Source organism: Mustela nivalis (assembly GCF_964662115.1).
Source record: "Mustela nivalis genome assembly, chromosome: 3".
In the NCBI taxonomy this organism is placed as follows: domain Eukaryota; kingdom Metazoa; phylum Chordata; class Mammalia; order Carnivora; family Mustelidae; genus Mustela; species Mustela nivalis.
In genome coordinates this window covers 109,201,434-109,218,238 of record NC_139022.1, presented here as the reverse complement: position 1 = coordinate 109,218,238, position 16,805 = coordinate 109,201,434, and the positions used below count along the sequence as shown (strand labels likewise).

The window sequence follows — 16,805 nt, the reverse complement described above, 5'->3', positions numbered from 1 at the left end:
TATGTCTTAGTGGAGCAGTTGAATGGGCAATTGGAAATGTGAGTATAGAGTTTAGGGGTCAAATCCAGGCTGGAGAGAGAGAACTGAGAATACTCAGTAAGTAAACAGTATTTAAGACCATGAATCTGATGAGTTCACCCAGGAGTACAGACAGAAAAGAGAAGGTCTAAAAACTGAGTCCAAATGCTTTTTTATTATTTAAACTACAAAGCCATTATATCTCTTGCTTTCCCTTTGTTTACAGGGCCCACTAAGCTATTATTAGGAGAAACTAACCAGATAAAAAAAATTCATGATGATTATTGTCCACCATCCCTCCAGATAGCTATAAATCAACCGTCTGGTGATTTTTCTTAGGTCTTCAGATTTCAAAATTAAAGAAAATAAATCTATTCTCTTTCTTTTTCCCAATAACATTTCTTTTTTTTTTCAAGATTTATTTATTTATTTGAGAGAGAGTGAGTGAGTAGAGATGGTAGGGGAGGCAGAGGGAGAAGGGGAGAATTTTCAAGCAGACTCCCAGCTAAGTGTGGAGACCAACATGGGGCTCAATCTCATGACCCATGAGGTCATGATTTGAACCAAAACCAAGAGTCAGACACAACTAACTAAGCCATCTAGGCACCCAATGACATTTTAAAGAAGGGTACTACATTTGTATGCCTTCTGGGAGGTCTCCGTAATAATCACTCATAGCTAATCTATAGCAACTATTTCTCAGCAATCTTAGGATGAATGACAATATATTAGGCAAGACTGAATACGCCACAGCTACAACTAGTTTTGTTCTGTTCTCTTTTAGTTTGGCTTTCATCTCACCCATTTTAAGTACATACTTCTCATTATCTGACTTCAGGATTACTTTTTTTAGAAAAGAAGAGAAATCATTATAATTCTCTGCTTTTAGAGACCCACCAGTTACCATCTTTTCCTAACATTGTACGGGGAAAATGTAGGCAATTAGGAGACTAGTGGGATAGTAGGATATTTTATTTGTTTCTATATTTTTGCTTTTTATTAAAATGAAAAGAATGCTTTCTTGTTGTTTTGTATTATCTTGTGATTTATGTTTCATACATCACCTAAAATTTCTTGACCATTTTCCTATGCAATTCTGCTGGTAGTTTCACTAACATAGGCCAATTTCCATTTAGGGTCCTTCAATTTATACTTTGGACAGCTGTGCAATTCTGTATTAAGCTAAATTGTCCTCTTCTTGGCAACCCTATGTATTTGCTTCAGATTTTCCTATTTACAGAACTATGCACTTAAAAAGTATGACTTTCTCAACCATGAGTTTGATGAAAATGTCAACTCTGCATCAGCAGTCTACCACATTTGGGGCCTTAGTGAGCACTGAAACTACTTTATAAACTACTGTTACTCAGGCCTTGGAAATCCAACTCCTCTGTGAGAGTCGATAAAAGCGCAATAGGAATGGAATAGAAATAACTTAAACACAGAAATCAGGACTATATCATCTTTCAAAGATTCTCCAAGCTCTGGGGTGCTTGGATGGCTCAGTCAGTTAAACATCTGCCTTTGGCTCAAGTCCTGATCCTAGGGTCCTACGATCAAGACCCGCATCGGGCTCCTTGTTCAGTGGGGAGCCTGTTTCTCCCTCTTCCTCTGCCTGCCGCTTTGCCCACTTGTGCTCCTTCTCTCTCTGTCAAATAAATAAATAAAACCTTAAAAAAAAAAAAACTTAAAGAAAAAGAAGATTCTCCAAGCTCCATTTTTTTTTTTAAGATTTTATTTATTTATTTGACAGAGATAACAAGTAGGCAGAGAGAGACAGGCCGAGAGAGGGGGGAAGCAGGCTCTCTGTAGAGAGCCCGATGCAGGGCTCGATCCCAGGACCCTGGGATCATGACCTGAGCTGAAGGCAGAGGCTTTAATCCACTGAGCCAGCCCCTCCAAGCTCCATCTTAATGTCATCATGTTCTAGCCACCATGAAACATTTTCAGTTGATGTAAGTAACTCATTATTTCAACAATTTGTTTTTTAAAAATGCTTTATAACAAATATTTATAAGACAGAGTCATATGTGGGATGTCTGGGTGGTTCAGTCATTTAAGTGTCTACTTTCAGCTCAGGTCATGATCTCAGAGTCCTGGGATTAAGCCGGGAGCTTGAAGCAGGACTCAATCCCAGAACCCTGAGATCATGACCTGAACTAAAGGCAGATGCTTAACCAACTGAGTCATCCAGGCACCCCTCCACTACCAAAACCCTTAAACTGAACCTCTAGTTCTAGTCATGATGGAGTAGCAGGTATTGGTCTTAACTTAAGCAATAATAAAACCAGATAAAACATGTAAAACAACTGTTTTCATCAGAAATATAAAGGCCCTAAATATATATGCACCTAATAATAGAACTTCAAAATGCATAAAGCAACTACTAATAGAATGGAAAGGAGAAACAGACAAATCTACAGACATAAAGATTTCAGTATTCCCCCATCAGCAGCTGATAAGACAGGTAGACTAAAAATCAGTAAAGATATGAGACCTAAATACACGATCAAGCAAGTTGACCTAGTTGTCATTTATAGAATACTACACCCAACCTCAGCAAAATACATGTATTTTCAAGAATAATTCTTTTCAGGGCACCTGGGTGGCTTAGTGGGTTGAAGCCTCTGCCTTCGGCTCGGGTCATGATCCCAGGATCATGGGATCGAGCCCCGATTTGGGCTCTCTGCTCAGCAGGGAGACTGCTTCCTCCTCTCTCTGTGTTTGCCTCTCTGTCTACTTGTGATCTCTGTCAAATAAATAAATAAAATCTTCTTTAAAAAAAAAAAAAAGAATAATTCTTTTCAAGGGGTGCCTGGGCAGTTGAGTCATTTGAGCATCTGACTTTTGGTTTCAGCCTGGATCAAGATATCATGGTTATGGGATATAGCCCCATGTGGCACTCTGCACAGAGTCTGCTTGAGATCCTTTCTCTGTCTCCCTCTGCCCCTCCCCTCCACTTTCTCTCTCTCTCTCTCTAAAATGAATAAGTAAAACTTTAAAAATGAGTAAGTAAAACTTTAAAAAGAAGAAAAATTCTTTTCAAGTGTATACATTCTTTTCAAGATCATTCAACATTCACTGAGATAGACTGTATTCTGGGACATAAAATAAGTCTCAATGGATTTAAAAGGGCTGAAATAATATATTCTCTGACCACAATGTAATTAAATTAAATTAAAATGGAATTAAATTAAAAAATGAAAACACTAAGATACTTGAAACAGACCTAAATAGTTGATAATTGGACAACTCACACCTTTTTAAAAAATATTTTATTTAGTCATTTGACAGAGAAAGACCATGAGCAGGGGGAGGGGCAGAGGGACAAGCAGATATCCTGCTGAGAGCATGAAGGCCAATGTGGGGCTCCATCCCAGAACCCTGAGATCATGACCTGAGCTGAAATCAGACGCTTAACCAACTGACTGATCCACCCAGCTACCCCTCGAACAACACATTTCTAAAGAAATCTTAAGGGAAATTAGGAAATATTTTTAACTGATTGAAATAATACCATTTAAATTTGTGGCCTGCAGTTAAAGGGACATTTAAAGCTTTGACTGATCGGGGCGCCTGGGTGGCTCAGTGGTTTGGGCTGCTGCCTTTGGCTCGGGTCATGATCTCAGGGTCCTGGGATCGGGCCCCACATCGGGCTCCCTGCTCCGCAGGAAGCCTGCTTCCCTCTCTCTCTCTCTCTGCCTGCCTCTCTGCCTACTTGTGATCTCCGTCTTTCAAATAAATAAATAAAATCTTTAAAAAAAAAAAAAAAAAGCTTTGACTGATCTTATAAGAAAAGATTTTCATTGATCCCAGCTCCACCTTCAGGAACTAGAAAAGAAAAGTAAGTGAAAAAACTGCTTCCTCTACTCATAACATTTCTGACACTAGCTGGAGTTAGCCCACAGGTTACAGGTTCAGTCCAAGACCGTCCCCCATTCCAGACTCCAGTCACAAGTTTGGGCCTCTTCTATTTCTCACCAACTGGCTATAAATCAGGAGTTCCCACAACCTCCTTCTTGAGTCTAATAATTTGCTAGAATGGCTCACAGAACTCAGGAAAGTGCTTTACTTGGTATTCTCAGTTTTTGTATAGGGTAGAATTCAGAAACAGCCAAATGAAAGAGATGCATAGGCCAAAATATGTGGGAAGAAGAGCAGATTTTCCATGCTTTCTCTGGGCGTGTCATTCTCCCAAGACCTCAACGTATTGACCAACTGGAAAGCTCTCCCAACCTTTGTTTAGGGCTTTCATGGAGGGTCCATTATATAGACATGATCAGTTAAATCTTTGGCTATTGGTTATGAGTTCAATCTCTAGTCTTTCTCCTCCTCCTAGAGGTCAGATCTGAAAATTTTAATCCTTTTGTCACAGGGATAGTTTCTCTGGGAACCAGCCCCCTTACTCTTGGAGTCACAACTCATTAGCATAAACTCAGGTGTGGTTTAGATATAGGGGTGCCTGGCTGGCTCAGTGGGTAGAGCAAGTGACTCTTGATCTCGGGGTTGTAAGTCTGAGCCCCATATTGGACGTAGAGATTACTTAAAAATAAATAAGTAAATAAATGAAAATCAGGGATGGTTGTAAGGAATTGAATATGAATAACAAAAGATGCTCTTCTCATCCCCATTAGTTAGAAAATTATAAGTGATTTTAGGAACTCTGTGCCAGGAACAGGTGATGAAGACTAAATACACAAATTTCTTATATCACAACATCACAAAGAACAAATTAAACCCAAAATAAAAGGAGGAAAAAAAATAACAAAGATAAATCAATAAATCATAAATCAATAAAATTGGCAAAAAAACAATAGAAATAATCAATGAAATCAAAAGCTGGTTCTCTGAAAAAAAATTATTAAAACTGATAAACCTGTAGCTAGAGTTACCAAGAAAAAAGAAAACACAAATCACCAATACAAGAAACGATAAAGGGGGCATCTTACCCTTAGATCTTACCAACTTTAAAATAACAAGAGAAAAATGATAATCAATGTTATGCCAATAAAATCAGCAACTTTGATGAAATGAATAAATCCTCTGAAAATTACCAAAACTGATACAAAGAGAAATAAGAGATGTGGATATTTCTATATTTATTAAATAAATTTAAGGAAATTGAATTTGTATATTAAAATACTTCCACAAAGAAAATCCCAGGCTTCACTGGCCTCTGTGGTGAGTTCTAGCAAACATTTAAGGAGAATATAAAATCAATCCTACACAAATTCTTTCAGAAAAGAAAGAAAGAGGGAACACTTCCCAACTAGTTATAAAGCACCATTAAGACAGATACCAAAACTAAACAAGGACAATAAAAGGAAAAAAAGGGACTAAAAATCCTTCATTAATGTAAGTGCCAAAATCCTTAATAAAATATTAACCAATCAAATCCAAAACAACATAAAAAGAATCAAGTGGAATTTAATCCTGGAAATGTAGAGTTGATTTAACATTCAAATATCAGTTAATATAATTCACAATAACAGAATAAAGAAGAAAAACATATAAACATCACAGTTGACATGGGAGAAGAATTTAACAAAGTTTAATGCCTTTTCTTGATAAGGACACTGAGCAAAGAGAAACAGAAGGAACCTTTTTTTTTTTTTAAGATTTTATTTATTTATTTGACAGAGAGAGATCACAAGTAGACAGAGAGGCAGGCAGAGAGAGAGATAGAGGGAAGCAGGCTCCCTGCTGAGCAGAGAGCCCAATGCGGGACTCGATCCCAGGACCCTGAGATCATGACCCGAGCCGAAGGCAGAGGCTTTAACCCACTGAGCCACCCAGGCGCCCCAGAAGGAACCTTTCTTAATGTAATAAAATTAATGTAATAAAAATCATCTACATAAAATCTATAACTAATATCATACTTAATGGGAAAAAGCTGAATGTTTTTCCTCTGGTATAGGAAAAAAAGGTATGGATGTCCACTCTCACTACTTCTGTTCAATATTATCACATGTCCTAGTCAGTACAAGGTGAGAAAAAGTAATAAAAAGCATACATTGGAAAGGAAGAAGTAAAACTATTTTTATCTGTAGATGTTATGATTACTTATGTGGAAAATCATAAGGAATAGACCAAAAAAAAAAAAAAAGAAGGAAGAAAGGAAGGAACAAATAAAGGAACGAGGCAAGGAAACCTACTAGAACCAATAAACGAATTTTGCAAAGTCTCAGAATACAAGATCAATATAGAAAAACAAATTGTACTTCTGTATATTAGCAAAACTAACTAGAAGATATTTTAAAAAATACCATTAATAATGCATCAAAAAACAAAACATATAGAAATAAATTTAGTGAATAATGTATAAGACTTCTGTAAAATATTAGAAATTAAAGATCTAAATAAGAAATTAAAGATCTAAATAAATGGAGAGTTTATACCATGCTCATGTATTGCGAGACTTAATATTATTAAGATACCAATTTTCAGGGCACCTGGGTGGCTCAGTGGGTTGAGCCTCTGCCTTCAGCTCAGGTCATGATCTCAGAGTCCTGGGATTGAGCCCTACATTGGGCTCTCTGCTCAGAGGGGAGCCTGCTTCCCTCTCTCTATCTGCCTGCCTCTCTGCCTACTTGTGATCTCTCTGTCAAATAAATAAATACTTAAAAATAAAATACCAATTTTCCTCAAATTGATGTAAACAGATTTAACACAATCCCAATTAAAATCCAAGTAAGCATTTTTGTAGAAATTGAATCCAATGATGATGTAAGATCAGCAAATATACAAATGGAACAGATAAGAGGCAGACTTGTATCTGTTGAACCTACTAGAGGGAACAAGTTTTAATTTCCCTGGAGATTAGTTGCTAAAAGTAACAGCGGTTCTGTTAGAATGGTATCTTATGTATAACAATCTCAGGTATGAATTCTAATCAACCTTAAAATGAGATGAAAAGAGACTACAATAGTGTAATAAAGAAATGTTTTCTTTTGTTTTTCATATCTATTTAGTAAATACAAATCAGGTACATCCCTGGTAAAACACCAGATAATTCTTTTTGATTGTTGTTGTTTTTGAAGAATAGTAAAATCAAGAATTTTCTTAGTGTGCATCTATGGGTTGTATATAATTTGGAATAGAAAAAGTCTGTACCACATAAAAGGCACTATCGATGGAACTAGGAAACTGGAAGAGTACTGGGAGTTGTTTAAAAGAATAAAAGAATTCTCAACTCAGTGGAATTTAAATAAAAACAAAAGAAAAAGAAATAAAGAATTTAGCTAACATTTGAATAATTTTCAGGTATTTTATAAATGCTACAAATGCCTTTACAGCTAAGAATGTATTTTTAACCATGGAAGGGAAAGAACAGCCTTTAAAACAATGGGTCAGATATTTCATTAAGAACTCACTTCAGGGGGCGCCTGGGTGGCTCAGTGGGTTAAAGCCTCTGCCTTCAGCTCAGGTCATGATCCCAGGGTCCTGGGATGGAGCCCCACATTGGACTCTCTGCTCAGTAGGGGGCCTGCTTTCCCCTCTCTCTCTCTGCCTGCCTTTCTGCCTGCTTGTGATCTGTCAAATAAATAAATAAAATCTTTAATAGAAAAAAAAAAAAAAGAACTCACTTCAGGAAGCCTGAGCATTAGTAGGAAATAAAACACACTATAGGTTATGTGACTAGCAGAGGGCAAAGATCAGCCTAAGTACAGGGTGTGTCATATGACAGTATGTGTTACTTACTCAGTAATCATGGCAAGTAAAGAAGCAGGCAGAGAGAGGAGATGACTTCATAATTCTAAACCAACAGAAATCTTAGAAGAAAAATAAGAAAAGAGTGAATGGCTTGCTGACAAAACAAAGCTGGAGGATGCTAATGTAAGACGTGTGGCTGTCTTAGTAGCCCATGTTACATTTCTATTGTATATAAGATAAGACTTGCCAATTTGTATTTTTCAGCTTTAAAAGAAAAGACACTACCAGAAAAAAAAATCTGTTTCTCTTCAAATTCTTCCCCTTAAAATGGCCATCTCCACCCTAAAATCAGAAACCAAGCCAATAAGAACCAGCAATAAGGGGGCGCCTGGGTGGCTCAGTGGGTTAAGCCGCTGCCTTCGGCTCAGGTCATGATCTCAGGGTCCTGGGATCGAGTCCCGCATCGGGCTCTCTGCTCGGCAGGGAGCCTGCTTCCTCCTCTCTCTCTCTCTGCCTGCCTCTCTGCCTACTTGTGATTTCTCTCTGTCAAATAAATAGATAAAAAAAAAATCTTTTTTTTTTTTTATTTATTTTAAATTTTTTTTTTTTAAGATTTTATTTATTTATTTGACAGAGAGAAATCACAAGTAGATGGAGAGGCAGGCAGAGAGAGAGAGAGAGGGAAGCAGGCTCCCTGCCGAGCAGAGAGCCCGATGCGGGACTCGATCCCAGGACCCTGAGATCATGACCTGAGCTGAAGGCAGCAGCTTAACCCACTGAGCCACCCAGGCACCCCTAAAAAAAAAATCTTAAAAAAAAAAAAGAGGGGCGCCTGGGTGGCTCAGTGGGTTAAAGCCCCTGCCTTCGGCTCAGGTCATGATCCCAGGGTTCTGGGATCGAGCCCCGCATCGGGCTCTCTCCTCAGCAGGGAGCCTGCTTCTTCCTCTCTCTCTGCCTGCTTCTCTGCCTACTTGTGATCTCTGTCTGTCAAATAAATAAATAAATCTTTAAAAAAAAAAAAAAAAAAAAAAAAGAACCAGCAATAAGAACTAAAATATATGCTGCCAAAACTTTGACTGTATTAAGTTATATGTTAACAATATATTCTATGTAAACTACTAATTGATAAATGTGCTGGTCAAGCCAAAAGATTTGTTTCAATATTTTCCTCTACTTCTGCCCTTTTAAATGAACTTCATGATATGTTTAAATGCTGTTCTAGAATGTTCAGTGTGGAACCAAATCCATATTTCATGCTTATCAAGTATAATTGTTCAAAAATGTTTGGTGCTCCCAGACACTGGGACTCACTTCATTACACAATTTGAAACTTTTCCTTCTATAATTATAAAGTTCTGAACCAAAGCTAAGAATGACCATTAATCATACATAACTAAGATAATAGATCAAATAAAATTATTTGATTCAACATAAGTTGCTGTTTTATTAGGATATACCAGTCAGACAATTTGTTTAGTGTTCAAATTAAGAAAACATGAATAATTTAAAGATTAATGTAAAAACAAATTTAGGTGAATATACATATAACTACACAGGATTTATGATATATCTGTAGAATTCTCTAGTCAGTATTTTTTCATGTATGTAATATTAATAAAAAGGATTATTGGGACGCCTGGGTGGCTCAGTTGGTTAAGCAGCTGCCTTCGGCTCAGGTCATGATCCCAGCGTCCTGGGATCGAGTCCCACATCAGGCTCCTTGCTCCACAGGGAGCCTGCTTCTCTGTCTGACTCTGCCTTCCACTCTGTCTGCCTGTGCTCGCTCTCACTCGCTCTGACAAATAAATAAAATCTTTAAAAAAAAAATAAATAAAATAAAATAAAAAGGATTATTTAAAACCATTCAACAATTCTGGGATTCCCTGAATTTTCAGCAGCTGCATTTTCTACTCTACATCTGGCAGGTTCTTCTTCCTTTCAGTTTGTACATTTCCTGTATTCCAAAAAGTAAATAAAAACAGTACCTTAATTGAGGAAATGGTGACTCTTTGGCTAAGGAAATACAGCCACAGATAAGCACTTGTATTTTGCAACTGGGGTTTGTTTTATAAGGGAGACTACTTAGCAAAGTATTACTCATGATCATCATGATAGAATGGAAGGTGGCTTTGTGTGGACTTTTTCCTCTCTTATCTAACTCATCAGCAGTAACTTAGGTTTTCTCTTAGATCATATTATCTATTCAGGGTATGTATATACTAATTCAGTATACATTTAAGATGTCTGAAAGAATTGAAGGTACAACTAGGAAACACTTGGATCTGAGTAGGTAACTCAAAACCAAGCCAATGACACAGCCAAGAATATAACAAAAAGGTTGCTATTTCCTATCTTGTACTTCTAAAAACATGTCTTACTCTCTTGTGCTTTAAAGTAACAAACTACTGGGGTGCCGGGGTGGCTTAGTGGGTTAAAGCCTCTGCCTTTGGCTCAGGTCATGATCCCAGGGTCCTGGGATGGAGCCCTGCATAGGGCTCTCTGCTCAGCAGGGAGCCTCCTTCCCCCACTTCTCTCTGCCTGCCTCTGCCTACTTGTGATCTCTGTCTGTCAAATAAATAAATAAAATCTTTAAAGTAACAAACTACCAACTCATAATTTAGGACATTTTCCTAATTCTGGCATTAATGTATTGAAAGTGTTTGGACTAGCCTTACATGCAATTTCACTGGCGTCTCAGAACTGCATATGAAGAGATAACACAAAGAAACTACAACCATCGTTGATGACTACTCTAATAACTCTTTTCAAGGTCACTCTTAGAAAGGTCACTTTTACGCAGTTCTACACCACATGAGCAAGGAGAGATTTCCCCTTCCAATTTATTTATGTATTTTTTTAATGAAAGAACTGTCTGAAGAGTTCCTTTCTTTCTGTGTTGGAATATAAATTTAGTGCCAGAGGCTCTCATAGGATAAACACAGGCAGCACACTACTGGGAGCCTAATACACAAACTCAGGAGTCTCATTTTAGTCATTCAAAAAGTATGCAAAGGGTGTGCTGCTCAACATCCTGGGACATCAGTAAGTCACCCAAGTTTAAGAATTTAAAGCCACCTTATCACTTCCTATAGTGAACTAAAAGATGACCATTAAAGACTTTCTTGTTCTGTCTAGAAAATATCTCTTTCCTACAAAGAGGACTATGGAATTCTTAACAAGTTCTAAGCTAAAAATAAGGCATAAGCATCAATATGAAGATGAACAGAACAGTTATCTCGTAACTCTTTAATCCAAATGACTTAGAGACTGAATAGACATAGGGAAAATACCTTTAATATGGTTTGGAAGTTTCGCTATTTTTCTAATTTCTCCAAATTTCCTTAATAACTATGCACTAACTTTATCATGAATAAAAAATGTAAGCAATTTTATTTATAAAATAAGAAACTGATATAATGAAATTGATGACCTTATAAATGTGTAGAATAGAAGGCCATCTACATGATTTAATTAAGTGGGTGCTGAGCACAATTCCCCTCCCTTAAAGAGTGTCTTTAGAGAGTATGCATTTGGGTACTGAGGATCTTCAAGATTTCTGAATAAAATCCAAGACTCTGGTGGGTAGGGATTGGGACTTTTTTTTTTTTTTAAGATTTATTTATTTATTTGAGAGAGATAAAGAGAGCACGAGAGGAGATAGGTCAGAGGGAGAAGCAGACTCCCTGCTGAGCAGAGAGCCCGATGTGGGACTCAATTCTGGGACTCCAGGATCATGACCTGAGCCGAAGGCAGTCGCCCAACCAACTGAGCCACCCAGGTGCCCCAGACATCTTTTTTTAAATGAAGATTTTATTTATTTATTTGACAGACAAGATCACAAGCAGGTAGAGAAACAGGCAGAGAAAGAGGAGGAAGCAGGCTCCCTGCTGAGCAGAGAGCCTGATGCAGGACTCGATCCCAGGACCCCGAGATCAGGGCCCAAGCCGAAGGCAGAGGCTTAACCCACTCAGCCACCCAGGCGCCCAGGACTGGGACATTTTAACACAGTTATCTGATAGCTGGCTGAGAACAAATCTTATATAGAATAATAGGTGGACAGCAAAGATAAACTGAAAACAGGAAGGGAGGAGCTAATGATAAATACATACGTTCCTGTGTCTAGTATAATTATATGTTCACAACATTATTTGTTTCCTCTGGCATGGTTTACCTGCCCAATATTATGTAAAACACATAACATACATAATACTTTCCCTGGGTACCATATATTCTAATCACTCAACCTTCAAATGAGGGCTGGTATTGATTACCCCCCAAAATAACTTTTATTTAACATGTCATTTGAAGAGAATACAGACCTGTTTCTCATGTTCAAAGACGACATAATTTTGAATTTTTATATAACTTTCCAATAGTAATAACTAAATTTACATACCAAGTCAAAGGCTCCAAATGACATTCCATACTAAAACTATAAACAGAAAAGTTTTACCTCATGTTTTTCTTGATTTTCATCCACATTAAGTAAAGTTGGTATTTTAGATGAATCTGTTTTCTTTGATTCCCTCTTCAGCACTTTTATCTGTTTAACTTTTGCAGAAATATATACAATGACAACTTGTTATTCCTACCTTTAAATTTTACTTTCCTTTCTAAGAGTTTCAAATAGAAATTCTGATATCTACTAAAGTCAATTTCTCAGTTTATTATAAAGGAACTGAATAAATCATCAGTTGTAATGGTAAAATATGCCAATCATAAATGATCTATTTTATAACTTTACAAATAGCCTACCAGGTATTAAAAGAAGACATTTATTTTTTAAAAATTCTGCCCATAACTGTTAAGTGGATCAGATAATTCCTTTTGAACTGTCCAAGTGCTATTTTCTTGCTATTATAGTTACTTTTCACAAGGTGTCACTGTTCTTCAAAGAAACAAAACATTTACTGTGCAAAAAAAAAGTTTCATTTTAAGAGCTCAGTACATGTTATAAATCTTAATTTACTAAATTTTGAATGTCTGAAGCACATACATTCCTACTATTATCTGGGCAAAATTCATGGGGAAACAAAGGAAATTGATTTGCTCTAGATCGTAGACCAAACCAAAACCACATTCCTCAAATACTGTCCTGAAGTTTCACTGAGCCAAGGAAAAATATGCATTTTAAAGTGTTCTCAATTCTTCTTTGAAAATTCTCTCCTTCAAGTCTTACCCCTTATTTGACTATGAGAGAAAAATTTCTCCTCAGCTGATATTTTTCACAGCAATTTACTATCTTTTATCTAAATCACATCATAAATGTAAGTTATCTTACAAAAAAAGATCTTCTTATAAAAGATACTATCTGAAAAATTTTAAAGCTGGACAACAAATACGTACCTTCCATTCCTTTCACCTCCTTGGGCTGTACCGTGAAAGGTAGTTCTGGGAAATGGAATTCCTTCCTGTCAGATCTGGAAAAATTCAGCTTTCTTTTGTTTCCATTTGCCATTTGGTCATTTGGACCTGTTCGCTCATTAAATACACTCTTCTCCATTTGGTTCTAAACAAGCAAATAAACAAGAGTTAATTTGAAAAAAAGATGTATAACTGTTTTGGGTTTTTTAAAAGATTTTATTTATTTATTTGACAGCGATCACAAGTAGGCGGAGAGGAAGGCAGAGAGAGAGGAGGAGGCAGGCTCCCTGCTGAGCAGAGAGCCTGATGCAGTACTTGATCCCAGGACACTGGGATCATGACTTGAGCCTAAGGCAGAGGCTTTAACCCACTGAGCCATCCAGATGCCCAGTATACCTGTTTTTTGAATGATAAGCCTAAAATTGCCATCCATTTGGGAGGTAATAAGTAAGATGGCATAAAATGTCTATATTTGCAAAGTTATTTTAATAATTAATAAATAGAATTCTGGGGTGCTTCGGTGGCTCACTAGGTTAAGCAGCTGCCTTCAACTCAGATTATGATCCAGAGGTCCTGGGATCAAGCCCTACATAGGGCTCCCTGGTCAGCTGGGAGTCTGTTTCTCCCTCTCCCTCTGCCCCACTGCCCACTTGTATGCTCCATCTCTTTCTCTCTCAAATAAACAAATAAAATCTAAAAAAAAAAAAAAAAAAGTAGAATACCATTTAAACACATAAACATCAAATTCCAATAAAAGTTTCATGAAGCAAACTTTTAAAAATATACTGGATATTCTAAGAATAATAGTGTTGATCAGGAGAACTATCATCTTAACTTTTAATTTATAATCCTCTTCATTGTACCCTGACTTTGGACAAATTACTTAGCTCATTTTATTAATTTATTTTTCTATTTACAGAATGATGTACTGTGGACACAGGGAGAGCCCAGGATTCTAGAAAACCTTTTTGTTTTTATTTTTAATATTTAAAAATTTTAAATTTTAAAATTATTAAATTTAAAATATTTTAAAATTTTTTAAATTTAAAATTTTTTAAGTAAATAAACTTTGTATTTTATTTTTTAAAAATAGGTAAACCTATTTTTTTTTTTTTTACTTATTTTTGCTCATTTGGTAACAGTCGATAAAAACTCTCCAAAGTTAATGAACACTCTACCACCATGCAATGTGTAGTATCCCACTGTGTGGCTTTATGTTAATATGCTTACTGGGTCACTTGCTCTTAGATAGATTTGTGTTACTCTCTATTTTTTATTATTATAAATAACATTATGCTTCGATTTTCAATCAGCTATTTCCCTATGTAAAAAATGAGGGAATGAATGACACGGATTACATTTTTCTAGTAAAAGATCTGATGTATCTATTTGGTAATTGCCTTTAATCTATAAAATGTTAAAAACATTTTTGGGGGAGTGAAAGACCAAAAAGTCTTGGAACTTTTTTTTTAAGATTTTTTCTTTTTTTTTTTTAATTTTTAAAATTTTTTTTTTAAAGATTTTTAACTTATTTGACAGAGAGAGAGAGATCACAAGTAGGCAGAGAGGCAGGCAGAGAGAGAGGAGGAAGCAGGCTCCCTGCTGAGCAGAGAGCCCAATGCAGGACTCGATCCCAGGACCCTGAGATCATGACCTGAGCCGAAGGCAGCGGCTTAACCCACTGAGCCACCCAGGCACCCTCTTTTTTTTTCTTTTTTTTTTTAAAGTAATCTCTACAACCAATGTGGGGCTCAAACTCATGACCCTGAGATCAAGAGTTGTATGCTGTTCTGACTGAGCCAACAGGTGCCCCAAGTCTTGTAACTTTGAAGGGTGAAAATCTTAACTTTTTTTGTGCAAGTCACACATAAAATACACAAATCAAATTTTAAGAAATTAACCAAAATTGTGAAAGCACTAAGGAAATGATGACTTATTTTCATCTCAGAAAAAAAAGCTAGGTGGCCTGGATGGCTCAGTAGATTAAAGCTTCTGCTTTTGGCTCAGGTCATGATCCCAGGGTCCTGGGATTGAGCCCTGCATCAGGCTCTATGCTCTGCTTGGCAGGGTGCCTGCTTCCTCCTCTCTTTCTGCTTCCCTGTCTGCCCACTTGTGATCTCTGTCTGTCAAATAAATAAATAAAATCTTAAAAAAAAAAAAAAAAAGCTAAAAGCTCATTTTTAAAAATTATTTTTTAAATTTTATTTTAGAGAGATTGTGTATTTGAGCGGGTGGGGAAGTACAGAAGGAGAGAGAGAGAGAACATCAAGGAGACTACACACTCAGTGCAGAGTCCACTGAGGGGCTCAATCTCATGACCCTGAGATCATGACCTAAGCTGAAATCCAGAGCTGGATGCTTAACCAAGTGAGCCACCCAGGCTAGAGCCCCAAATATAGAAAACAAGGATTTGGTGAGGAGGGAGTCAAGGATAATGTTGAAAGAGGCCATGTTTTAGGGGCTCCTGGGTGGATCATTCAGTAAAGCATCTGTGGGATAGAGCCTCTCATCAGGTTCCCTGCTCAGCAGGGACCTGCTTCTTCTTCTCCCTCTGCCACTTCCACTGCTTTGTGGACTCTCTCTCTGTGTCAAATAAATAAATAAGAATCTTAACTCCCCCCGCAAAAAAAGAAGCAGCCATGTTTTAATGACTAACTTCTTGCCTTACTTGAGTGGGACCTATATCCTCTTGTTTGCTATTAGGCATAAGCTGTCCAATAGATTGTGAAGAAGTACGTCTCTTTTTTGCTCGTTCAGTCAACCTATTATTTAAAAATGAATACAAAGTTATTAGAACTCCCCAGAAGTACTTCAGTTTTAGCTTCAATAATGAAGAAATTATATTGTGGTAGTCTAAAGTGTGAATAGTGAGTGGCCAAAATGCAATTGTGAGTGTGTAAGTGCCAACTGCTCTACGTAGGTGAAAACAGAGCAGAGAACAACTTGCTTATGGCTAACATCAGCAGTAAAAACCATATTGTGGGATTACTCTAGCTGGCCTACTTAGTCACTTATATCTACTTTAAATCTGGAGCTCCCCCTCTTTTGTTTTTCTTTAAGTAGGCGCTACACCCAACATGGGGCTTGAACTTACAACCCTGAGATCAAGAGTCATGTGCTCTACAGACTGAGCCAGCTGGGTGCCCATAAATATGGCTCTCCTAACTACTGGGTTTCTCAATTTCTGAGTTTGCTGTCCCATTCTGGTTACAACTATGGCTACTGCAACCATGGTGTTGGGATCATCTCAAAAATGAATAGGCTCTTGCAGTCTGTAGTCTGCTGTACCTTTGGATTGAAAGATAAATGTCCACTTGCCCACCTCTGCAGACCCCTCAGCTTCACAACTTACAGTCTAAACCAGTCTGCTAGTATTGGTTTGGGATACTGAAGGTAGTCTCCTTCCTCAGGTTGATTCACCTAAATTTAGGACTGGCCCTGATGCCTTGCTAGATAGACCCTTGCTAAACAACACACTGCCCTTGCTTAAGCAGACTCATGGTATCGTTCTTAGAATCTGTATCAGTAGCTAAATCTACAACTGGCCCAATATGTTGTTTTATTCCCCAAATATTTGACTTCATAAGCTAACTGGCTGTAAAAGATTATTTTCAACTAGTCTATCTCCACTTAGAAAATTTGCTATGACACAGACAAAATGCTTACTATGTTATACTAAGACACATCAATACCAGACCCTAGATCACATCACCTTTTTCCTCTTCAGATGGGAGGAAATTATTCTGAGAGTCTTTTCTTTCTTAAATGAG

General features: G+C 37.1%; 1 protein-coding gene across 14 annotated transcripts in view; it reads right to left on the bottom strand.

Moving 5' to 3' along the window:
- Nucleotides 1-16,805, bottom strand: part of CDKL3 (cyclin dependent kinase like 3) — a gene marked incomplete at both ends in the record, with an annotated part of 111,221 nt that overhangs the window by 40,058 nt on the left and 54,358 nt on the right. For 6 of the 14 annotated variants that reach the window (XR_014310318.1, XM_082725702.1, XM_082725700.1 and 3 more), the window contains 3 exons: nt 12,125-12,222; nt 13,018-13,180; nt 15,704-15,797. Coding sequence is in view for 11 of the 14 variants with exons in the window: in XM_082725702.1 (XP_082581828.1) it covers nt 12,125-12,222; nt 13,018-13,180; nt 15,704-15,797 (355 nt within the window). Of the gene's footprint in view, nt 1-7,719; nt 7,791-9,563; nt 9,633-12,124; nt 12,223-13,017; nt 13,181-15,691; nt 15,798-16,805 lie in introns of those variants that run through there. The other 8 variants (XM_082725705.1, XM_082725706.1, XM_082725707.1 and 5 more) reach the window with 5 other exon arrangements.